The sequence below is a fragment of the Mastigoproctus giganteus genome, chromosome 12, assembly GCF_048544385.1.
Source record: "Mastigoproctus giganteus isolate SK-2022 chromosome 12, ASM4854438v1, whole genome shotgun sequence".
Classification (NCBI taxonomy): domain Eukaryota; kingdom Metazoa; phylum Arthropoda; class Arachnida; order Uropygi; family Thelyphonidae; genus Mastigoproctus; species Mastigoproctus giganteus.
In genome coordinates this window covers 167,407,280-167,432,819 of record NC_143586.1, presented here as the reverse complement: position 1 = coordinate 167,432,819, position 25,540 = coordinate 167,407,280, and the positions used below count along the sequence as shown (strand labels likewise).

General features: G+C 38.0%; 1 protein-coding gene across 1 annotated transcript in view; it reads right to left on the bottom strand.

The window, feature by feature from the left end:
• The window catches only part of LOC150077579 (A disintegrin and metalloproteinase with thrombospondin motifs adt-1-like), a 150,197-nt gene that overhangs the window by 16,652 nt on the left and 108,005 nt on the right, over positions 1–25,540 (bottom strand). Inside the window, exons 10-11 of the mRNA XM_090385950.1 lie at positions 16,768–16,896; positions 9,404–9,572 (exon numbers count right to left, since the gene is read on the bottom strand). Coding sequence (XP_090242076.1) covers positions 9,404–9,572; positions 16,768–16,896 — 298 coding nt within the window. The remainder of the gene's footprint in view (positions 1–9,403; positions 9,573–16,767; positions 16,897–25,540) is intronic.

Below are 25,540 nucleotides of genomic sequence, written 5' to 3'. Positions count from 1 at the left end.
TCTTTCATTTTTCTCTAGCAATGCAATAAGCTGCATTATGATGCCTATGTAAACATTAGAGGTGACAGTTTGTTTAAAAAAAAAAAAAAAAAAAAAAATGGGCCCAGCATGTCTTTCTTTGAGATATGCCACACACTAAACTGATTTTTGAGCACGTAAGAGGCTTTCTTAAAAAAACAAAAGTGTGAATTTTCAGTGCTTCATATTTTCTAATTTTGACTGTTACTGTAGCCAATAAAGTGAAACAATGCTTTTTTGGTGAAATAAATTTTATCCAAAATTTCACAATGAAGTAGACTTCTAAATCCAGTGATAGCACTATAATCTTTAATGTTATCTCAGAATTGAATTCGTGCATACTCTGAATTCGGTATGAAAAAAGTTCTAGGTGTTTTCTTTTTTCTTACAGCAAAATAAGCCAAACTGGGTGATATCCCCTTTTGAATTCTGAGTTTTCATAGAGATTTGTACAAGTAGATTGTGGAATTGTTCTCTCTTCTCTCATGTTTTTTATTTCCACCTGACACACACACACACACACACACACACACACACACACACACACACACACACACACACACACACACACACACACCTTCCTATATAATCTTGTAAAGTTCAGCTTTACATAGTTAGTGTTAGGGAATTTTTTAAAAACTTTTGTTAACATAAACATTCACTGAAGAGTGTTTCATCATATAATATCTCATACTATGAAAGAATGATGCTGCCACATAACTTTGGTTGGTTTACTGTGTATAGAAACAATGCTATTGCACTAAGTTACATGACAGTAAACCCTTCTCGCAGTCTGATGTTTTTTACCCCCAAGTCATTTGGCATCTTTCATATTGGGAAATTGATGTACAACTGGGTTGTCAGCTGTTATACCATCGGGGTGCCTACCCACTCACTGATGAGGGACCAAATAGCCCTGAAATGGCTGTGTGGGTGGTGATACTCATTGCGAATAAGCAATGATTCTCTACCAAGGAAGCATTACTTATTCGAGGTATAATGAGATAGGCAACTTGTTGTGAAACAATTCGAAATATGAGCTGTTATGTAGTGATGCCACCGCACAACTTTGGTTGGTTTACTGTGCATAGAAAACCAACCAAAGTTGTGCGGTGGCATAACTACATAGAAATCATACTATTGCACTAACTTATTTAACAGTAAACTTCTCTCGCAGTCTGAGGATTTTTAGCCCTAAATTTTATATATATATATATATATATATATATATATATATATATATTATTATTATTATTATTATAATTATTAGCCATATGGTGCAAGGAAGCCTGAGGCTTGTGCTGAACCAGCCAAAAAAAAAAAAAAAAGAAGAAAAATCCTGCCTTTACCCTGAGAGAGAGTTGTTGTTATTTCGTTTTTAGGAGCATTAGCAACTAAGGCCATATTGCTCCAGGGATATGCGGTGGGGCCGACCGGGCTAGCCGAGTGGGTAAAGTACCTGCCCGGCAACCCAAAGGTCGCGGGTTCGATTCCAGCCTCGGGCTTGGATCAAAGTACTGCAAAAACCTTGGGAGGTGCAATATGGCCACAGAAGCCGATGCGCCAACAACTACCAAATCAAAAAAAAAAAAAAAAATATGCGGTGGTCATTCCCTGACCTTTCCGCATCCTCCTCCGTATTTGGTGGTCACGGGCTCGAACTCCTACCCACCTGGCTACGGAGGCGCCCCGAGAGAGAGAGAGAGAGAGAGAGAGAGAGAGAGAGAGAGAGAGAGAGAGAGGGGGGGGGGGGAATCAGCAAGAAAGTGAAGAATGATGATATCCAACTCAGGACCCTTTAAGTTATTGTACGAAACTTTATTTATTATTATTTTTTTTTTTTTTGAAGCTTACACCATTCAAGGATGGAAAGATCAATTTCCATACTTGTATGGAAATTGATCCTTCAAATAAGGGCCTTTTTTTTTTGGAGGCTCTGGTGTTTTCCACAGAAAGCTGCTAGGCTGGACACCAAGGAATGAGCAAATCCCCATTAACTTAAGGATGTCAAATTCATCCATTGTAAATACTGATAAAGCTCTGGAGGAAACTCCTTCTATAGTGGACGTCATGCACTGAGGTTTTATTTGTACTTAAATTACCTGTTTGTATTACTTTTTTTTTTGTGTTTATGTATCCAAAGTAATTTTAAGAATTAAATTATTTTAGCACTGCAAAAATCGCTTCCATAGTTTTTACTGCATTTTTTTTTTTTTGGCCAAAGTAAGAGAGGCAGTGGTTCCTGTGTGATGTATCGCATTTTAGCCAGACATGAAAAATATTGCGTTACAGAGCTGACAGTTAAGTTATATGTTATTATTTTGGTAATTTTTAACTTCACTTGTTTTTTTTTTTTTCTCCCAATTAAAGTAATGTTGGAAAAATCTTGCAAAAATAAAAGATTCATGTTGTCTGAATTCTGAACTGAACCTTATATTGTATTTTTAAAATAATTTTTATAACTTTCAACAATACCATTAAAAAATGAAATCTAAACAAAAAAATAGTTTAGAGAATTAGTAGTTTGTTTTTTGGTTCTTAGAAGCATTAGCAACTAAGGCCATATTGCTCTGGGGATATGCGGTGGTCATTCCCTGACCTTTCTGCATCCTCCATATTTGGTGGTCGTGGGCTCGAACCGTGGTCTAATCAAGAAGTGTGGGCTATGCACTGCTGCTCCTGCCCACCTGGCTACGGAGGCACCAGAATTAGTAGTATATCTTGGATTATATATTTTTTATTATGTGTGGCAAGAGTTGCAATACTAATTTATGTAATTTTCAGCGGCAGTAATCAGAGATTAAATGTCTTTTTGAATTAATCAGTTGATTTTGAGTTGCATGAGGCTTTTGCCCTAAAGTTCATTGGGTATTGCAAGGTTAAAAAAAAAATATAAATAAAATAATAATAATAATATTATTATTATACAGGGTATATCAATTAAAAATGCACGGGGGGGGTCTGTCTCACTTATTTTTAGGTTTAGGCTATTTGTTGACAAATGACAACATTGACAAATGTAAAGTACTGCATATGGGAAGCAGTAACTATAGAGTAACGTATCAACTGTGTAGTACTACGCTGACAGTGGTAGAGAATGAAAAGGACCTGGGGGTAATTGTGCAGGCAGATATAAAGTTTTTTGAGCAGTGCAGACTGTCTTCAAGAGCAGCTCATGGTGTCTTGTCAATGATATACAGGAATTTTGAAAAACAGTTTTGAAAAAAAATATGGAGACTAAGAGTCCAAAGACATATTCAACATTGATGAAATATGTCTATTTTTTAAATGTTTGCCGAACAAGACACTGACCTTTTAAAGGTGATAAATGTTTAGGTGGTATAAATAATAAGGAGAGAATTACACTCTTGATTGCAAATATGGCTGGTAATGAAAAACTGAAGCTTTTGGTAATAAGGCAAAAGTAAATAATCCTGATATTTCAAAAGAGTAAAGTCATTAGAGTTGGACTACAATTACAACAAAAAACCTTGAATGACAAGTGAAAGTTTTGAGCAGTGGATTTTAAATTTTGATAGAAAGATAATGAAAGAAAACAGAAAAATTGCATTGATTGCCGACAACTGCCCTGCCCACTTTCATTCGGTAATTTCGAAACTTACAAGTGTGAAGCTTGTTTCCTTCCTTCTGAATAATTCGTCTTAACTGCAGCCAATGGACCAAGACATTATCAAGAATTTGAAAATGCACTACCAAAGGTGCATACTAAAAAAAATTATACTGAGAATAGAAATCAACCAATGTATAGATTCTGTTATAGATTTCTGGATGTGCACATCAGAGTTGGCGAAAGTGTCGAGTCAAGATGTGACGGAAACAACGATTAAGAATTGTTTCACAAAAGCAGGTTTTGCTAAAATGCTAGTTAACAGAGATGAGAGGGATTGAAATATTAGAAGACATTGAGCAATCTTGGGATGAGATCTAAGCGAGGTTTGATCAGTGGAGAAATTGTTCTTGACAAATTTTTAGTTGATAATGTTGTCATAGCAGCTGAATATCTGAGTGACTCCAACATTTTGGAGCATATTTAAAGAACTAGTGACAATATCGACAATGATTTGGATGAAAATGAGGGCAATATTAAACCTTCCAAACTAATGTTGGAACATTTGAAACTTTGCATTGAGGCCTTCAATGTGAAGAAAATATAACAGAAAATATATCTGAATGTTTAAAGTTTAAACAAATGCAATCATTTTTATGAACGGTGTACAGTAGAATCCAGTTTACAACAAAAAATAACCAAATATTTTATGACATAATTCTTAAAAGTGTACTAATAAATTGTGGGCATCATATAAGTAGTCATTTCTTAATATGTATGTTTTAAAATGTTAGAAAATTTATTCATCCCCACTTCTTTCCCATCTTTTACTATATTTCTGAATTTACAGTATTTTTCATTGTTGAAAAGGTCATATATCTTTATAATTAAATTTCTGTATAATGAATTTTTTCAAGGGAATGATCAATTTTATTATATAGAAGTCCCGCTGTATATGTATGTATATATACAATATATATGTATACAGGGTGTCTCAAAAATATTGGTACAAATGTTTAGGGGAGGTAGGTAACATCTAAAGGAATTTGAATCGCAAAGGAATCCATAACCGGAAACGTCACGGGAAAGTAGTAGCAGAGGCACAAGAAGCAGAAATGACACAAGACAGTAATTAGTGGCAAACAATTATTTGACATAATATTAACAATGGAGTACGAGATGGATGCATTTCATGATGTTACAACAGATGTTCGAAGGTTCCACCATGAGACGCGATGCATGCGTGACACCGATGCAGCATGGATTGGCGGACACGGTCGAACACACCCGGTGTTTCTTTGACAGTAGCAGCAGCACAGACGAGTCTCACCACGAGATCCATTTCTGTCTCCACAGGCGATTCATACATCATAGATTTGAGGGCCCCCCCCACAGAAAGAAATCAAGGCTCGATAAATCAGGTGAGCGTGGGAGCCTGACAACGGGTCCACCACGGCCAATCCATCGACGCTCAAAATGCCTGTTCAGATGGTCACAAACACACCTTCCATAATGGAAGGTATGTTTGTGACCCGGGCGCCCCGTCATGTTGAAACCAAATGTTGCGTCTCACATTTGCTGGAACATCGTCAGGTAGCCCTGGTAGAACTTGTTCAAGAAAGATCAGATATTTAGCGGAGTTCGTGCGGAATGGTAACAGGTATGGGCTGACTAAGCAGTCACCGACTATACCTGCCCACACATTTATTACGAAGCGATGTTGTGCCGCATAGGGGCGCACACCATGTGGGTTGTCGTGAGCCCACACATGAGCATTGTGCTGATTGAATAAGCCTTTCCGAGTGAAATAAGCCTCATCCGTTAACAAAACATAGGCTGGAAAATTCAAGTCTTGAACACTTTCTTGGAGAAACCACTGCGCAAAAGCCACACGTGCAGGATGATCTTGGGGGAGCAGCAACTGAACCTTTTGGAGATGAAAGGGGTGTAAGGAATTGTCGTGCCAGACACGCTGTACACTGCAATGAGACACTCCTAAGGCAACGGCATGTGTGTTGGTAGTGGGATTATTCTGGACGGCATTCAACACACTTTCTTCCATGGCGGGAGTTCGTTCGAACGGGGTCTGCCCGCACCACTCCTGTTACCTCTAAATGACCCATAATTGCACAAATTTTGATGCACACGTGCAAACAAATGGTGATCCGGTACATGTCTGTCTGGGAAGTGTTCTCCATAAATTCGTTGAGCGGCTCGTCCATTGCCATCTGCTAATCCATACACTAGGTGCATGTATAAGGTATAAGGTATGTTAGTGTCTAACGGCTCCTGGGATTTCTCCCATCTCCGTGGGTGTACATTGTATCGGGGCCAGAGATTTGAAGTGTGTGGGGGTCATGTGCTGTATATTGTGTTGTGCCCTTTGTTCCTCCGGTCTATTAGCCGCCGAGCCCCTAGTGGGACCCGACGTTACCACACCATGCCACGGGGAGGCTGACCGGGTGTACCACTGTAGCTAGAGTACTCTGGTGGGTCCTGCCACCTACTTTCCTGGGATTTCAGTGGCTAGGACCAGATTTGAGAATGAGAGGATCGCTGTTTCTTGAGCAACGGTTGTAATTTTAACAGAGCGTAGGGTTGTTCGCTGATAACTTGTTCTAGGGCCAAATAGGTCGGGCAGTAATTTTGATGTTTTTAGATTTAGACCTGTGGGGAATACACTAGGTGCATGTGTGCCAGCTCACAGTGCATATATCAATGCATGCTCTTCGTGTGGCGACTACTGCTTGAATGAGTAAACCAGAAATTTTCCCTCTGGCGAACTGATGAACAGCGCCGTGTACCGACTTACGGTGACATTTCCGGTTATGGGTTCCTATGCGATTCACATTCCTTTAGATCTTACCTACCTCCCCTAAACATTTGTACCAATATTTTTGAGACACCCTGTATATATAGACACCTATTCAGGGTATGACGATTAATATTGGACATTCTCCTTCACTCATCATTCACACACAGCGATCCCTTTTATAGCAGTTTTTTTGACTGGTGCTTATGCTGCACCAGTCAAAAAAAAATAATAATAAATAAAATAATAATAATAAAAAATTTAAATAAAATAAATAATAAAAGTAAAGGAAATAGACAACCTGTGCATTTCCCTCCTCCTCCTGTTGGTAACTATCCAGCTGACCTTTAAATTTTCCCAAACTAGGCTATCACCCATGTAGGTAACTTATTCCAGTAATTTATAACTCGCTGGCTAAAATAAAACTTCCTGCAATCCAGTCTAAACATCTCCCCACATAACTTGTATTTATTTATTTAACCTTGAAAATTTCATCTCATTTTAATTTTGCCTCTCAGAGTGTCAAACACTTCGATCAAGTCTCCTCTAAGGTGCCTAGTTTCCAAGCTGTGCAATCCACAAATTTGAAGTCATTCCTCACATGGACGCTCTTTTACCGATCTCACCAGGCAAGTTATCTTCTTTTGATCCTTTCGAGAAGCTCGATGTCTTTTTTTACGTACAGTCTCCATACTTGAACACAGTATTCCAAGTGTGGCCTAGCAATAGCCTTGTATAATGGGATTATGACTTCCTTATATCTATTAGCAAATGTTTGATAGATTTTTGATGGGACACCATGGGTCTTCCTTGCAACCTGTCTACAATGCTTGGAGAACTTCATGTCTGGCTGTATTGAAACACCGAAGTGTCTTTCCTCCACTGCTGGCTTTAGTTCAACTGCACCAAGTGTATAAGTTATTTTGGGGTTACTGTTCCTCAGGCAAAGTGTAATACCTTACACTTTATTTGATTAAAGCATAGCTGCCATTTTTCTGACCATCCCCGAAGTCTATCTAGGTCACTCTGAAGAACCACTGCTTGGCGGTGATCATTAACTACTCTCCCAATCTTTACATCATCTGCAAATTTAGACATCACGCCTTCTATCCCTTCATCGATGTCATTTATGAAAATCAAAAACAACAGTGGTCCTAATACTAATCCTTGGGGAACTCCACTTCTTACATCAACTCAATCTGAGGAATAACCATTTATCATAACCCTCTGCCTCCTGCCCTGAAGCCATCCGGATGGCTTTAGGGAATCACAGATTTTCTCTGTGATTCCAACCCGTTCCAGTTTATAAAGTAATCACTCATGTGGGACTGAGTTAACTGCTTTGCTGAAATCTAAACAATGTTGAAATTATTCCCTAAATCCAACTCATGAGTGACCCTGTCAAAATAGCTAACCAGATTTGTTAAACACGATTTTCCCTTTACAAAACCAAGCTGCATATCCATTTCTATCTAAATGATCCTGACTTCCACCTTTGATCATTGCCTCCATGAAGGCTGAGCTGGACAGGTATTTGGAATGAACTGAGGGGTGAAATCATTGCGTTTTTTTTTTTTTTTTTCTTTTTCTTGGCTGATACTGCATAAATTTGCTTTCTTGCATCATATGTCTTTTCTAATGCTAAATGACAGCTTATTTGATTGAATTGAAAAGGTGCATCATTTTGCTTCCTGGTATGTGACGTCACGTTCTACTTTATATTTTTAGGTTGCTTTCTCATTTTTTCAGAAATTGCATGTTTTGGCAGTTTAGGCATTTCATTTGGGAAGTGTTATATTCCTGATGGTTGTGATCTGTTGATCGACATTTGGCACAAATAGGGATTCTTCATCAGCTGTTAGGGAGTGCCCAGGTATCTTGCATCTGGCACACTGCAGGGATTCAGAATGTATCGCTTGATAATTCATATTAAGTATTCAGTTTTAATGGATGTAGAGCACCATGTTATTTTGGAAATGATGATTAAGTTGTGAGTAAGGACAAGGTTTCCATCTTGTCTAGCAGAGATTCTTGTAACCTTGATGTGACAGCTCATTTAGCATTTCATTTTTGAAGACATCAAGGAGGCTCCAGCTTAAGATTATTCATTTTTAGATATTTATGGATTTATGAGAGAGTGGATTAGTTGTTTCTCTAAATATATCAACCAACTTTGAGTCACTTAATGTGCTGGATCATCTTGGATGATTCAGCATTGCACTCCAGTTCTTTCTGGATTCTGAATGGTGACAGTTTAGTTATTGTTAATTCACCATTGGAGCGAATTATTAAAAAAAAAGGGAGCTGGGTATGTCTTTTTGGCTGTGAGGGGGAATTAGGATTCTTATGTTTATATCCTGTTTTGTTTGAATCTGAGAGCCCAGTGGTTTTCTGAATTTGTTTACTCTGTTTTTCCCCTAGATGGTAGAATTTATCCTGGCCAGGTTACTGGCTCTGCCACCTTGTGACCAAGTGGTAGAAAGGGGTTAGTAATAAGTACGTATAGAGAACGAAAACAAAAAACAGGAGTTTACATTTCTTCCTAATCTATAATATAATAAAGTGAATTTCTTTACTAAGGCTTAGATAATTGTGCATTAATGGAACTTTAAACAAAAAAATGATTTGCCCCATCAAGAGAAGCACTAATTTGCATGCTTGATCATAAATCATTTGGCACTCAGGGCCAGCATGTGCTTGCATGTCATACTGAAAGTGAAAAATGGATACCAATTATTAATATTTATTTGTTTTTCTTTTCTCAGAATTTTATTTATAATAATATTTAGTATAAGATAGTTTAGTGTGTTGTAATGATTATGTCTGACTTCCCCTACCAGAATGTTTTGTGCCGAATAGAAATAAATGTGTGAGAACCACTGCTGTTCAGCATTTCAGTCTTCAGTTTTAAATAAGTAATTGTGTTCTCAAATAGATTATGTATAATAGAACAAATACTACCTAGTATGATCTGATTTTAATATTGTTAAATGACATCTACTTACATTGAATGGTTCCCTTTGTACTTGGTAAGGTTTGTGACTTGGACCAAGTGCCATCTTGCATTGTTCTTTTGGTGGGAACCGTTGTCCAGGTAATTTAGGATCCCTCTCATGATCCATATCTGGTGATCCAGGCTTGTTATCGTCCTTCAAACAGTGTCCTTTGCCTCGACTGCAAAAATTGTAATAAAATTTTGTGCAATCATAAAAAAAAGGAGGGGGGGGGAATTCAAGAAAAAATAATTTTCATTGGAACTGATATTTATTTTTTATTCATTTGAAAATTACTCTAAAATATATTACCTCAGGGGCCCATTCTACTTTCAAATGTATGACTCAATACAGATCTTATGAACTCTGGTGTACATGAAAATACTGACAACTGTTTGTTTGTTATTTGGTTTTAAGGAGCATTAGCAACTAAGGCCATATTGCTCCGGGATATGCGGTGGTCATTCCCTGACCTTTCCGCATCCTCCGTATTTGGTGGTGACGGGCTCGAACCCAGGTCTAATCAAGAAGCGTGTGCTAGGCACTGCTGCTCCTGCCCACCTGGCTACGGAGGCCCCATACTGACAACTGCTGTAGATTCTAATTCTACTTCTGTTTGGAAAAGCTGCACTTACTTTATATTATTTCAATATATACATTTTCTGTTTTACTCTGAGATTGCTACATAAGTTCAAGAGGAGTTTATTTTTGATGCAGTGTGTGTGTGTTTGTGTGTGTGTGGCACTTGCACATTCATCTCTGTACTTTCCTGCTGACCATTCAGCTGTGGTCATGCCTCATTGAAACTGCATTATAGTTGTCAATTGGACTATCCATAATTAAAATAAAATAATCTTGGGCAGGTTGTCATCCAATGGTTGGTGTGCACACTCAAGTTCAACCACCAGAGAGTGAATCTGAGTCTGTACACTGTTGCAAAAAATGCAAAGCTAATTTTGTGAATCATGCACAAATATAGCTGCCATTAATTAAATATGCATGTAGTCACCAGTGAATGTGTAAACTGTTCTGGTTTTGGCTTTGTGTAAAATAAGTGAAAGTTCATTTATTTATTTTTGCTTACTATAAATGTGAATACAGTTGAATCAAAATGATTCTTCAGAGGCTAAGGATTTAAAAGAAACATTAATTATGAAGTTATAAAAAAGACCAGAATTTAAAAGACCAGCAGAAGTACAATAGCACACACACTCTTTGAGTAGGCTGGGGTTCAAGCCCCTGACTGCTAAATGTGGTTGAACTGCCAACCTGCATTGGACCAGCGTGGCAGTTTGTAGTCCATTTCCCTCAACATGAATCATTGAAGCGGCTTCCATCCTGCAGTGGATTGATAATGGCTGCAGTTTTTACCACAAAACTTCATTTGCATTTAGTGCATAAATTAAAAATAAAAAAAGATAAAATAATTTTAGTAAAAGGTGTAAGAAATCCCATAATCAAGATAAGAAGTCTAGTGCACAAATTTCACTTTCACAGTGTTCTACACATTAACACCTTATGTTATCTTCAGAGCACACTACATTACAATGGACGAAGTTAGAAGCCAATCATCTTCGGGGTAGTCACAGGCTTAATTTGCAGTAGATTGTAATTTTTTTTTCTCTAATCCTTTTCAGAGGAAATTCTGCAATTGAGTAGTGGTCTTTAGCAGTTGTTAATGTGAGGGTTGGAGGTTTGCTATGTGGTATTAATATGATTCCTGTAGGCACGATCAATCCCATATTTTTTCAGGTCAATTCCAATCCAATTGACCTGAAGAGAAAAATTATCCAAAATGTATTGAACTACAGGCAGAAATTGCAATGGTAAAAACACATTTTGTTAAATTTTATTAAATAGTAAAACTGATATTTGAATTTGAAAAGATGAATGGATTTATATTATATAATTTTATTAAATTGGTTATTATTATTATTATTTTAGTTATCCAATTAATATATGCACAGGCATAAAATAGATATTAATGTGTCATATATTAGTATTTGAATTAGTAGTGAAATGATTCAAAAAAAGCACGCTTGTACAGCTTTAGCAAAAAAAAAAAAAAAATTCTGATTTCACCTATCCATTCCCTCCATTAGTTGTTCTTGTTCTTCCTTGAATTTATTCAAGCTATCCACTTCCACAACAACAGATGGAAGTCAGTTCCAGTAACAATCACCTGCTGTCTAAAGGCAAACTTCCACATATCTATTCTGCAACCATCCTTCCTAAATTTGAATTTATGCCCCACCGTGTGTAGTCTGAGCAAGAGGAAGAATCCCATCAGCATTGAGTTTGCTTGAGCTACTCAAAGCCTTAAACCCCTCAATCAGATCACCTTGCACTTTCCTTGTCTTCAGACTTCAGTTCTGCAATTTTCAGAACCGAAGCCTTTTTTGGTAAGAGCACCCCTTTGTTTCCCCTCACCAATTTCATTGCCTTCTCTGTACCTGTTCCAGGAGCTCTATATCCTTCCTACAATGAGACCTCTATACAGTACTCAAGATATGTCCTGACCATTGCCTTATACTGTGGCATGGTCACCTCCTTATCCCTGCTAGAAAAATTCCTGTATATCATTGACAGAACCTCATGAGCTGCCCTGGCAGCCTGTCTGCATTGCTCAGAGAACTTCGTATCTGACTGCATAATCAGATATGAAGTTTTCTAAGTACTCCCATGCATTTTTCATTTTCCACCAACATTAAGTGTAGTACTACACTTAAGGTTGGTGGAAAAGTACTACACAGTTGATACATTACTCTGGGATTACTGCTACCCATATACATTACAGTCAGTCCTCGTATAACACATGTTTACACTACATGAATTCGATCATGCACGATTTATAAATAGGGGAACGATATCATATATAACACAAACCGAATTCGCTTATGCACGATTCGCCTTTGTGCCGTTTACAAGAAATGGCAGTCGAATGTGGAATCATTCCAACTGAACGCAACACAGAGCAATGAAGAGAAGATTCTGAAAATGTATTTGTTTTTTATATCAGTGAAGGGGAAATGCTTTTTACCATAATAATGCAAAAACCCACAAATTCCAGCTATCGGTATTATCACAAATGCAATTAGATCGAGTTTACTACTAGTTTATAACAGATTCCACTAGCAGAAACGCAGCTGGAAATAGTTTTTATTGTTTTATGGTAGTAACCCCCAGAAATGTGAGCTAGTGAGGTGTTAGTGTGTCTCTTCCTTTACGGTGTTGTTCCCTAAAAATGAGTAAAATACTTAAAAGGTGTGAAAAGGAAGTGCAATATCGATAAAAACAGAGGTGGACTGGGTCAAAAATTCTTACCAGGGAAAATTTGTAGTGGCCTCATACTAGCGTTTATGGCCAAAATCACACCGGCCCACCAGGGTTTCCCCGGTAAGGCTTATGACCAGTCCGCCTCTGTTGATAGAGAAAAAATATGAAATTTTGAAACACTTTGAGCGAAATTAAGACCATGTGATATTTCACGTGCTACTGGCCTAAATGAGGCAACGCCGAGAATTAGAAAGAATGCAGAGAAAATAAAAACAACTTTCATAGCAGGAACAACTCAAAGTGTAATTAAAATCCATTAGATCAAGACACAAAGAATTGGAAGAGATGGAATGGCTATCATCTGTTTGGATAGAAAATCAAACAAAAAAACAAGTTTGCTTACGATAGAAGCAAAAGCATTAGCAATATTTTGTTACATAATAGTTGTAATAAAATACATAAGTATTTTGTTACGATTATTTATTGTGTTTGGTAATGTTTTGGTTACAAATGTGTGTGTTCAATCTTGGATGGTCGGCACTTAACCCTATTTTTCCCATAGGGCCTGTTATTTATATTGCACGATTTTGCATTGCACAAGGATTTCTAGGAACACAACTATTGTGCTATACGAGTACTGACTGTACTTGCATTTGTCATGTTAAACTTCAATTGCCATTTCTTAGCCCATGTGCCTAATTTTTTAAGATATCGCTGTAGTAGCAAACCATCATTACTGTTGTTAACTACCATACCAACCTTTGTATCATCTGGAAATTTAGACATCATTAGATAGCAGAAACATATTTAACAAACAACTATACAGTGAAATAGAGTGAGCCAGTAAATGAGAATATGTTATAATAGGTGATTTAAACTTTCTAATTAATTTTTACTTCAAAATTTTTGGTTGACCATTTTCTACAGCAGCATGATAGAGAGGCAACAAGAGAGAGACTAATACTCATAATTCTTCACAGTGATCCTTCATGCATTAGGAATATGTAGATAAAAGAACAAGTAGATGGCAGTTTTCACAGTGTACTTATGTGAGATTTACAAAGATGTAACTACCATTAAGGGTAAATAGAAGCGCTTTTATTTTTGTAAAGGTGATTAAAGTGGCTCAGACAGTTTTTAAATTCTATACAGTGGGACAAACTGATCATGATATCAACAGCATATTATAAATGGGAAGTGTTCAAGGAAATAAGCACAGAAACTACTAGGCATATCATAGAAGGTATATCATACCAACTAAGATTGTTATTGTTATTTGGTTTTTAGGAGCATTAGCAACTAAGGCCATATTGCTCCAGGGATATGTGGTGGTCATTCCCTGACCTTTCCGCATCCTCCGTATTTGGTGGTGACGGGCTCGAACCCCGGTCTAATCAAGAAGCGTGTGCTATGCACTGCTGCTCCTTCCCCCCTTACCAACTAAGAAATATTGTTCAAGGCCTAGACCTAAATAGATGCCAGATGAACTTTGAGACTCATGGCAAAGAAGAATAATGCATGGGATGCTTTTTTGCAATTATCACATGCTGATAGAGAAGCGTATGTTAGATATTAACTAGTTTGCAATCAAGTCACAAAGGAGGTTAGGCAAGCTAAGGTCTTTGGCAAAGGACACAAAGAAAAAAACGACTTCTTTACTTATGTAAATTCTAGAAAGAAGGGAATGAATCACACTTGATTCATAGTCCACTTGATATTATCGATGGTTTAATTGTTATGCTCCTGCTTAGGTCGCTGACAAACTGAATAGATATTTTGCATATACATTCAAATATGAGGAGTTCTTTAGGGAGGGAAATTCCAGAAGTTAATCAAAATCTAACAGGGAGCTAAATGATTTTGTAATAATTGAGAGGAAAGTGGAAGAGAAATTATTGAAGCTATACATAAAAGAGGCAACTGGGGTGGTTGGGATCTATTCAATTTTATTAAGGGAGGCAGCACAGGAAATAAGCAAACCTTAGCCATAATTATGAGAGCATCTTTGGTTTGAGGAAAGGTCCCTGTAGACTCAAGATGTGCAAATTGTATCTTTAATTCACAAAGGGAATCAAATGGTGGCATGAGTAATTATAGACCTGTTAGCTTCGCTTTGGTTCCAGGGAAAATAATGTAAATGATACTCACTGGTTAAAGAAGTAATATAGAATTACTTCTTTAACTCACTGGTTAAAGAAGTAATATAGAACCATTTACACAGCAATGCAGTTATATAATTCAGTTACAGCATGGATTTGATAAGGGGATGATCTTTCCTGACCAATTTGATTGGATACTATAATGCTATAATAAAGAATGGGATGCAAAAAAATTATTTTGATATACTTGGATTTCAGGAAAGCTTTTCATACTATTGCACATGTAAGACTGCTGAACATATTGGAGCAGTTTGGCATTAATGGCAAGTTACTGCTTTGAATAAAGGGATGGTTGTGAATAAAGGGATGGTTTTGAATAAAGGGATTAGTAGTGAAATGATTCAAAAAAGCATGCTTGTACAGCTTTAGCAAAAAAAAAAAAAAAAAAATTCTGATTTCACCTATCCATTCCCTCCATTAGTTGTTCTTGTTCTTCCTTGAATTTATTCAAGCTATCCACTTCCACAACAACAGATGGAAGTCAGTTCCAGTAACAATCACCTGCTGTCTAAAGGCAAACTTCCACATATCTGTTCTGCAACCATCCTTCCTAAATTTGAATTTATGCCCCACCGTGTGTAGTCTGAGCAAGAGGAAGAATCCCATCAGCATTGAGTTTGCTTGAGCTTACCACAGAGAGTGCTTACCAACGGACACTACTCTTTATGGACAAATGTTATATGTGGAGTTCCCCAGGGTGTTAAGTGCTGAGCCCATTGTTGTTTTCTATATTAATGAAGATATATCATGCTTTCTTAATGTCTGAGTTTACAGATGATACAAGGATTGTTGGGGTAGTTATTGACAGCAATAAAGGTATGTTACTCCAACAAAATCAAATCTAGAAAAATTAGGCAGATGGGCTGAGAAATGGCAATTGAAGTTTAGCACTGACATATGCAAGGTACTGCATATGGGTAACAATAATCCCACAATAATTGCTAATGCTAAAATGCTAATAATCCCTGGGTGTAGTACCAACTGTGTGGTACTACACTCAGGGCAATGAAAAATTAATAAAACCTGGGGATATTTATGGAATCAGATATCAAGTTCTCTGATAGTGCAGACAGGCTGCCAGAGCAGCTCTTGTGGTTTTGTCAATGATGATACAGGAATTTTTCTAGCAGGGATAAGTAGGTGATTATCCCATTGTAGAAGGCAGTAGTAGTTAGGCCCTATCTTGAGTACTGCATACAGGTCTGGAGGCCTCATTTTAGGATGCATGTAGAGCTGCTGGAATTGGGGAAAAAATTGCGAACAAGATTGGTGGGTGGGAAGAAAGGGGTGCTCTTACCAAGGAAAGCTTCAGTTCTGAAAATTGTAGCATTGGGAGACTAGGAACCTTCAAGATGGTTCAAGATCTGATTGAGGTGTTGAAGGCTTTGAATGGATTGAACAAGCTCATTGCTAACTAGATTCTTTATCTTGCTCAGATTATGCACACAAGGGGGCATAAATTCAAATTGAGGAAGGATGTTGCAAAATAGATGTGTGGAAATTTGCCTTCAGCCAGCAGATGGTTGATTGACAAAAGTTCCATCTGTTGATTGACAAAAGTTCCATCTGTTGATTGGAGAAAACTTCTCCCTTATGATGGTAGTGAATAGTTTGAATAAATACAAGAAAGAATTAAACAAACTAATGGAAGGAATGGATAGGTCATGTGGGATTTTTTTCTGTTGCTATATTAGCTTGCTTTCTTGCATCTTTTGCCACTATTAATGCTAATATTAAATCAGCCTGGAAATGCAACGACACAATCCATTCAAACTCATGCTAAATCAGAAAATGTATGTTTCTAAAACATACATTCATCTAAATTATAGTCTATTACATGTGTGAATAATGGCTAATTGGTTAGCAATAGCATACTCTTAATTTTATAAATCCTTGGCAGGATTATCTTAAAAAAAAAAATATATATATATATATACACACCTGAAAAACTTCTCCACATAAGCATTGCTACAGTTTGACCAAGTGACTTTTCCTGGTCCAGTTTTTTCAGACATAATATACTTTTCAGGATCACAGTTGTTACCTCGGCCGTCATGCAACATGCCAATGCTGAAAACATATTTATTTTAATATGAAATTATTTGATATATAATTTAAAATGCTGCTTGCTTCTATTCCTGTCATGGGATGCAGCATATGATTAATAATGAATGAGCTCTTTTAACAAGAAAGCTATATTTTCAAGTTAGATCAAAGTAGTTGTCTGAGTTAAACTAAATGTCTAAGCTAGTAGTCTGAGTTAAGCTAAATTTAAAAAAATGAATGGACTCCAGCAACTGAATGAAGTCCATGATTGTATTATAGGCACTTTCGCTGCTTTTGGAATGATTGTTTAAAGTTATTCAATTTATTTTGAGAGCCACCACCTTGACAAATTTCACCATGGACTTTACCTTATATATCATATGCTCAATTCTTTCATACCCACCCAGATATCTTCATGGTTAGTACAGTCATTATTACAATCATTATTTTACCACACCATGTGGAAATGGTTTGGGTTCAAGTACCATTGAAGGGAGGAATTTTTATGGTTGTTTCCCCCCCCCCCCACTTCACAGCCAAGTTACAGTCTCAGGCAAGGGTGAAATGATTTTACCTCCAAGAAACTCATCCAGCAAATAGGCAAGTCAACCAAAGTATACATGATGCAGACACAGTATACACATGTCCCATTGCTTTAGCTGGCTTGGCACTAAATATACATGCATTCCCTTTCACACATCCTCATGTTTAGCACAGTGGTTGTAACCACTGTCCTTTCACACCAGGTAGAAAAGACCAGCGTTCAAACCATGTCAATGACATGAGGAATTTTTAATGGACTTTTATCACACCATGGCTGAGTTAGTTGGTCTCAGGCAATCATATTGCATGGTTCCCCCCCACCCAGAAATTGGCTTTTTGATGCACACAAAAAACTAAACAAAAATTACATGCAATTACAGACACTATACTGACACTTTGTGGACAAAGTATAGCATTCTATTTGTTGCATCTGAATGCTTTTGTTGATATTTCAATGTTTAGACTGCTGCAGATGGAATGAAGAGCTTAGGGCAGGTGTGTGTGTGTGTGTGTATTAAGTGCTTGTTATGTCTGTAATTCCAAGTATTCTTTGGTCTGTTTGAAAGGAGAAAATCCATGCAACCCTTACCTAAGACTGACTAACTTGGTAGTGTTGTAAAAAAAAAAAGTCCACAAAAAGAGCAGGCGCCTCTGTAGCCAGGTGGGAAGGAGCAGCAGTGCATAGCACACGCTTCTTGATTAGACCGGGGTTCGAGCCCGTCACCACCAAATACGGAAGATGCGGAAAGGTCAGGAATGACCACCGCATATCCCGGAGCAATATGGCCTTAGTTGCTAATGCTCCTAAAAACCAAAAAATAACTAATATAACAAAAAGAGCAGTGAGTGAACATCAAGATTTTGTACCACATACACATTGCAGCAATTGGAAAACAAGACTGATGCTAGAAAAAATAATGATCCTATGTATGAGTAATCTAACATTGGTTTATTCGGAGTAACTTCGTCCCACATCCACACACTGCATGCATCATTCACGAAGTGACTGGTATGCTAGTCAACATTCTCATCACAGCTCTTTGAATGGTGTCAGTGTCATGAAAATAACAGCTTTTAAGTGGTGCCATGAGCTTTGGAACAAAAGAAGTTGCATAGGACTAAGGCTGGTGAATATGGTGGTTGCGACAGTACACAGACTTATGTGCTAGCCAAAAACTCCCAAACAATCAGAGCCTTGTGGCTTAGTGTGTTGTTATGCCAGAGAAATCAACTGCAGTTTTCTTTCTCCATACTGAGGCTGCACATGCCGAAATTTCTGCAACAAATGTTTCAAAAAATATCCAGATATAGTAGGTAGCGGTAACACTTTGTGCACAATTTTCATGCTATTGTAGAAAGTGATGAGCATGGTTTTGATTTTTGACCTTTCTTGACGAACTTTTTTTTAGCCTTGGGAGAGTTTGCTGACTTTCACTTCGTGCTTTGTTGCGGGGTTGTACTGAAAACACACATTGTGTCACCTGTAACGAATTGAATTCAGGAAGTTGGGTTTGCTTTCAGCAGCATCAACATGTTCTCTGCAGTGTTGAACTCGCGCCTGTCGTTGACTGTTAATGAATGTGGAACAAACCATGCATAGACCTTCATTTTCGTCAAATCGTAGGTAGGCAAAATACTCATTTAGGTTATTATTTGTTGAATGTTTTCCTGATTAATGCACAGATTTTCTGAAATCATTTGGAGCATTGCACATCAGTCATTGGTAATGATTTCCCACACCTTTTCAATCAACTCTACCATTTGAACCATTTTTGCTGGGCCCAGATATTCGTCCTCTTCCATGGGCAAAATGTTTATGCCACTCGAACACGTGTGCGGATGATAGTCAAATCTCTCCATACACTTGATTCATCATTTGAAACATTTCTGTGGCACTGTTGCCTGGTCAAACTCAAAATTTGACATGTGCGCTTTGTTCCATTTTCCCTCCACAACACAGACACAGGAGAGATGTGCATTTTAGCTCACATTACATCCTGAAATGGCAGCAATTTACACTGACATTGGCTGCTGTGCTCAAGGAACAATCACTCTTTCCATGTTCACTTCTAGTAAATGGCAGCACTAGCACTCATCTCATAACATCAGTGTTATTTTCCAGTTGCTGCACTATGCAGGTAGATTCAGATATTTCAGGTAACTTTATTATTATAAATGCCACCTGGGCTGGAGCCCATCTTTAAATTAGGCTTATGCAATTTTTATTAATTTCTCACATCGATTAAAGACAAGGTTTGTAAAGTGTCTAATTAATAATTTAATTAGTTTGATTAAACTGAACAATTAAAGATAAATAATGATATCTCAATTTAGAGTGAAAGGAGAAAGAAGTAGCTACTTAGCTCTCAATGCATGGAAATAGTACGGTGTATCCAGTGCACAAAGTTTCCATCCCAAATGCCGAGGAGGTGTACTTCTACTATCTAGGTTGCTTCTCCTTTTAAATACACTTTCAGTAAAACCTGATAATATTGCCATGTTGAGAATAAGAAGGCATAGTTTTGTACAAGATGGTACTCTATTTCCCAAGCAGCAGTCTAAATTATATAATGTAGTAGTAGCAGTAATGGCAAATGATGCAAGAAAGCAGGCTTATATATTATCAGCCAAAAAAAAAAAAAAAAAAAAACACACAACTATACAGTTCACCCATCTGAACCCTCCAAGAATTTGCGTAGTTCTTCCTTGAATTTATACAATCCATCCACATCAGCAGATGGAAGCCTGTTCTAACAATCAACCACCTGCTAGCTGAAGGCAAACTTCTGCACATTTATCCTGCAACCATTCTTTCTCAACTTGTCTGAGCAAGTAGAAGAATGCCATTAATATTCAGATTATTCAATCCAATCAAGGCTTTAAACACCTCAATTGGATCTGCCTCCACAGGTGCCTAGTCTCAAGACACTGAAATTTGCAGAACTGAAGCCTTTCTAGGTAAGAGCACCCTTTTTTTTTCCTTTCACCAATCTGGTTGCCCTTCTCTGAACCTGTTCTAGCAGATCTACATCCTTCCTAAAGTGAGGCCTCCAGACCTGTATACAGTACTCAAGATGCAGCCTAACCATGGCCTTATTCAAAGAGATAATGACCTCCTTATCCCTGCTAGCAAAGTTTCTGTATATCATTGATAAAACCCCATGAGGATAGCAGTCCAGACATGCTATCCTGAGAGCAAGTCTGGACTGCTCAGAGAATTTCATATCTGATTGCACAATTACCCTAGGTCTTTTTCATTCTCCACTACTTTAAGTGTAGTACCACACAGTTTATAAGTTACTCTGGGGGTTACTGCAACCCATATGTAGTAATTTTCATTTATCAATATTAAACTTCAACTGCCATTTCTCAGCCGATTGCCCCAATTTTCCTAGATCTTGTTACAGTAGCTCATCCTGATGACTCATTAACCACCCTGCCAGCCTTTGTATCATCTACAAACTTAGAAATTAAGTTACATGTACCTTCGTCAAATAAATATTTAAAAAAACAATAGGCCCAACTGGGGCCTCCACTGATAACATTAGTCCACGAAGAGCAGTACCCATTGAAAGCCACTCTCTATTTCTCCCACTTAACTATCCCTTTATTCATAGCAACAACCTGCCCTTAATGCTACATTGCTCCAGTGCATACAGCATTCTTTTATGTGCAACAGTATCAAAAGTGTTCCTGAAATCCAAGTATATGATGTCACAATTACTTTTTCATCCAGTTCCTTGGTCACCGCAACATAGTATTCTATCAGATTGGTTAGTCAAGACCGCCCCTTAACAAATCCATGCCTGTCCAGATGGTCTTGCATTACTTCTTTAACCAGTGATTCCATTATTTTCCCTGGAATAGACATTAAGCTAACAGGTCTGTAATTACTCACGCCACTTTTTGATTCCCCTTTATGAATTGTGGATACATTCGCCAAGACCTCTCCAGTCTATAGGGACCTTCCCGAATCCAAGAATGCTCTCATAATTATGACTAAGGATTTGCTTACCTCCCTTTGCTGCCTCCTTTAATATAATTGAATACATTCTATCTACCCCAGGTGCCTTTTTTATGTCAACCTCCAACAATTTCTCCTCCACTTTCTTTTCAGTTATTTGAAAGTTAGCTGAAGTTATTTCCCTAAAGTCATTTAGCTCCTCGTCAGAGTTTAACTACTGGCATCTACTCCCCCATAGAATTCCTCGTGTGAATGTAGATGCAAAATATCTATTCAGTTTGTCCCCAATCTGAGCAGGATCATCAATAGTTAACCCATAGATGTCAAGTGGCCCAATGTGATTCACTCACTTCCTTCTACTGTTCATATAAGCATAGAAGTATTTGCTGTATTTCTTTAGCATTAGTAGAGGCATATGATGCAAGAAAGCAAGCTTATATGGCATCAGCTAAAAAAAAAAACAACCTCTTCCCATTTGACCCATCCATTTGTTCCAAATGTTTGTCTAGTTCTGCATTGAATTTATTTAAGCTATCAACTTCCACAATGACAGATAGAAGTTTGTTCCATGAATCAACTACCCACAGGCTAAAGGAAAATTTCTACACATCTATTCGACAAGTATCTTTCCTCAATTTCAGTTTATGCTCCCTCAGGTTTGTAATCTGAGCAAAAGGAAGAATCCCACATGCATTGAGCCTGCTCAATTCATTCAAGGCCTTATACACTTCAACTAGATTGCCTTGCGGTGCCTAGTCTCCAGACGCTGCAATTTGAAGAACTTAAGCCTTTCTTTGTAAGAGCACCCCTTTGTTCCCCTCACCAGTCTTGTTGCCCCTCTCTGTATTCATTCTAGCAACTCTACATCCTTCCTAAAATGAGGCTTCCAGACCTGTACACAGTACTCAAGGTGTGGCTTGACCATTGCCTTATACAAGGGGATAATCACTTGCTTATCCCTCCTTGCAAAATTTATCTATATCATTGATAAGACCCCATGACCTACTCGGGCACCATGTCTGCACTACTCAGAAAACTTCATATCTGACTGTACAATTATCCCCAGATCTCTTTCATTCTCTACTACCCTGAGTGTAAAATCACCCAGTTGGTACATTTCTCTGGGGTTACTTGAGCCTTTGTCAATATTAAACTTCAGTTGCCAATTTGCAGCCCATCTACCCAACTTCTCCAGATCCTGTTGCAGTAGCATACTGTCATTATTGTTATTAACAACCCTCCCAACCTTTGTATCATCTGGAAACTTTGACATTAAGCTTGATATACCTTCATCAATATCATTGATAAATATATCTTGTTAACATTAGAGATTGTTTCTACAGGGATGGGATACACTTAAATAGAAGGGGTGCAAGAATATTTGCTGATGCTGTCGAGGCAGTGTTAGGTGGGTCGTAAAACCTCTAGCTTGTAGGTATTCACAGACAAATAGATTAACGGTAGGCAGAAGTGAAAGTGATTCTTGCACTGCTTCTATTGAAATGAGCAGCAGCCTGAAAGCGAGGTACTAGGGATTTCAATTGCTTCTGGGAGTCATCATGGAAGAAGTAAATACACAGGTTGTGTTAGGGTAACTAAGAGTAAGAATAGGTGTATGTATACTTGCATGTACATCAAAGTAGTATAGTAAACAAAATTCATGAATTTGAAGTGCTGGTCAAGATATCAAAACCTGATATTGTTGGGATATCAGAGATGTGGTGCCACATGGATATAAGCAGTTCAGAATTGGAATTTGGTCAGAACAATGTGTACATAAAGGATAGGCAGGACAGGAACGGGGGAAGGGTTATGCTGTTAGTTAAGAAACACATAAAATCTAAAGAAGTGCATCCAATTGACATTGGTGGTCAATGCAATGTTGAGTCAGTGTGGTGTGACATAAGCACTGGGAAAGGGAAAATGAGAGTAGGTGTGTATTATAGGCCTAATGAATCTGATGAGTATAATGAGTAATTCTACAGAGAAATAGAGTGGGCCAGTAAATCAGAATGTCTTATAATTGGGGGTTTTAACTTTCCAGATATTGACTGGAAATTGTGGGTTAGTCACTTGCACACTGATGGACTAATGTTATTAATGGAGTTCCACAAGGTTCAGTGTTGTGCCCGTTGTTGTTTTCAGTATTTATCAATGATATTGATGAAGGTGGATCAGGGTTAATGTCTAAGTTTGCAGATCGTACGAAGGTTGGCAGGGCAACAGGATCTGGAAAATTTGAGATGGGCTGAGAGGTGGCAACTGAAGTTTAACATTGACAAAAGTAAAGTACTGCATATGGGTAACAGTAATCAAATGAGTAGTACTACACTCAGGTTGTGGACAATGAAAAGGATCTGGAGGTAATTGTGCAGTTAGGTATGAAGTTTTCTGAGCAGTGCAAAAAGGCTGCAAGAGTAGCTCATGGTGTCTTGTCAATGATATACAGAAATTTTGCTAGCAGAGATAAGTAATTGATTGGCCTCTTGTCAATGGCAATGGTCAGACCACACCTTGAGTACTGTATACAGGTCTGGAGGGCTCATTTTAGGAAAGATGTAGAGCTGCTGGAATGAGTACAGAGAAGGGCAACAAGTTTGGTGAGTGGGAACAAAGGGCTGCTGTTACCAAGGGATGCTTAAGTTCTGCAAATTGCAGCTTCTGGAGACTAGGCACTTGCAAATGTCCTTCCCAGGGGCTCACATCTGGTGAATATGGGCTTGGCACACCCAGGGTCCTGAGCTGGATATCATCATTCTTCTCTTTCTTAGTGATTCCCTTCTATTTCTCTCTCTCTCTCTCTCTCTCTCTCTCTTAGGGTAACTTGGGATTTTTTTTTTTTTTTTTTTTTGGCTGGTGCAGCATAAACCTCAGGTTTCCTTGCACCATACAGCTAATAATAATAATAATACCAGTTGGTCGAAGAAAGTGTACCGTACTACAAGTACGAACCCCAGTCAGTACTAGAGACCCCAGCCCACAAGCTGTACTGGGACCACACCATAATAACGAATAGGACAATCCTGCATAACACACCAGACATAACCCTTGTGGACAAGAAAGAAAAGACTACCTATCTGATTGACATATCGGTACCCAACACTGGCAACCTGCAGAAAACCCATGGGGAAAAAATCAGGAAGTACGTGAACCTAAGACAGGAGATTAGAGAGATGTGGCATATGCAACAACTAACGACCATCCCGATCATAGTGTGTCAACCACAGGTATGGTGCCAAAGACCCTACATAAAAGCCTAGCAACAATGTCTCCTAGCAAACACCTACAAGTAACTCCAGAAAGTCACAATCCTTGAGCACCTGTAGGATAGTCATTAAGTTCCTCGACCAACAGCCTAGCAGCAATAGGTCTCCTAGCAAACACCTATAAGTAACTCCAGAAAGTCATAATCTGTGAACACCTGTAGGATAGTCAGAGAGTTCCTCGACCAACATTAACACCAGACATAACAACAACCACCCTGTGTACTTGGTAGCAATACCCGTCACCGTCACAAGGTGGAACCCCAATCAGTGAGAAATAATAATAATAATAAAAAGGTGATCTAATTCAGGTGTATAAGGCCTTGAATGGATTGAGCAAGCTCAATGGGATTCTTCCTCTTGCTCATATTACTCACCTGAGGGAGATAAATTCAAAGTGAGGAAAAATAATTGTAGAATAGATGTATAGAAATTCACCTTTAGCCAGTGTGATAGTTCGAACAAACTTCCATCTGTTGTAGTGGAGGTCAGAAAATTAAATAAGTTCAAGACAGAACTAGACAAACGTTTGGAGTGAATACATGGGTGAAATGGGAAGGGTGTTTTTATTTTTTACTTTTATTTTTTGGTTGATGCTATATAAGCTTTCTTTCTTGCATCATATGCCCTACTAATTCTAATGCTAACAATGGGCCCAACACTGAACCCTGGGGACACCACTAATAACATTATTCCATGAAGAGCAGTATCCATTAATTACTATTCTGTCTTCCACTCAACCATCCTTTTATCCATTGTAGCAACTTGCCCTTAATGCCAAACCGCTCTAATTTGTATAGTAGTCTTCCATTTGCAACAGTATCAAAAGCTTTCCTGAAATCCAAGTATATGGTATCAAAATTATTTTTTGCATCCACTTCCTTTGTGACCACATCAT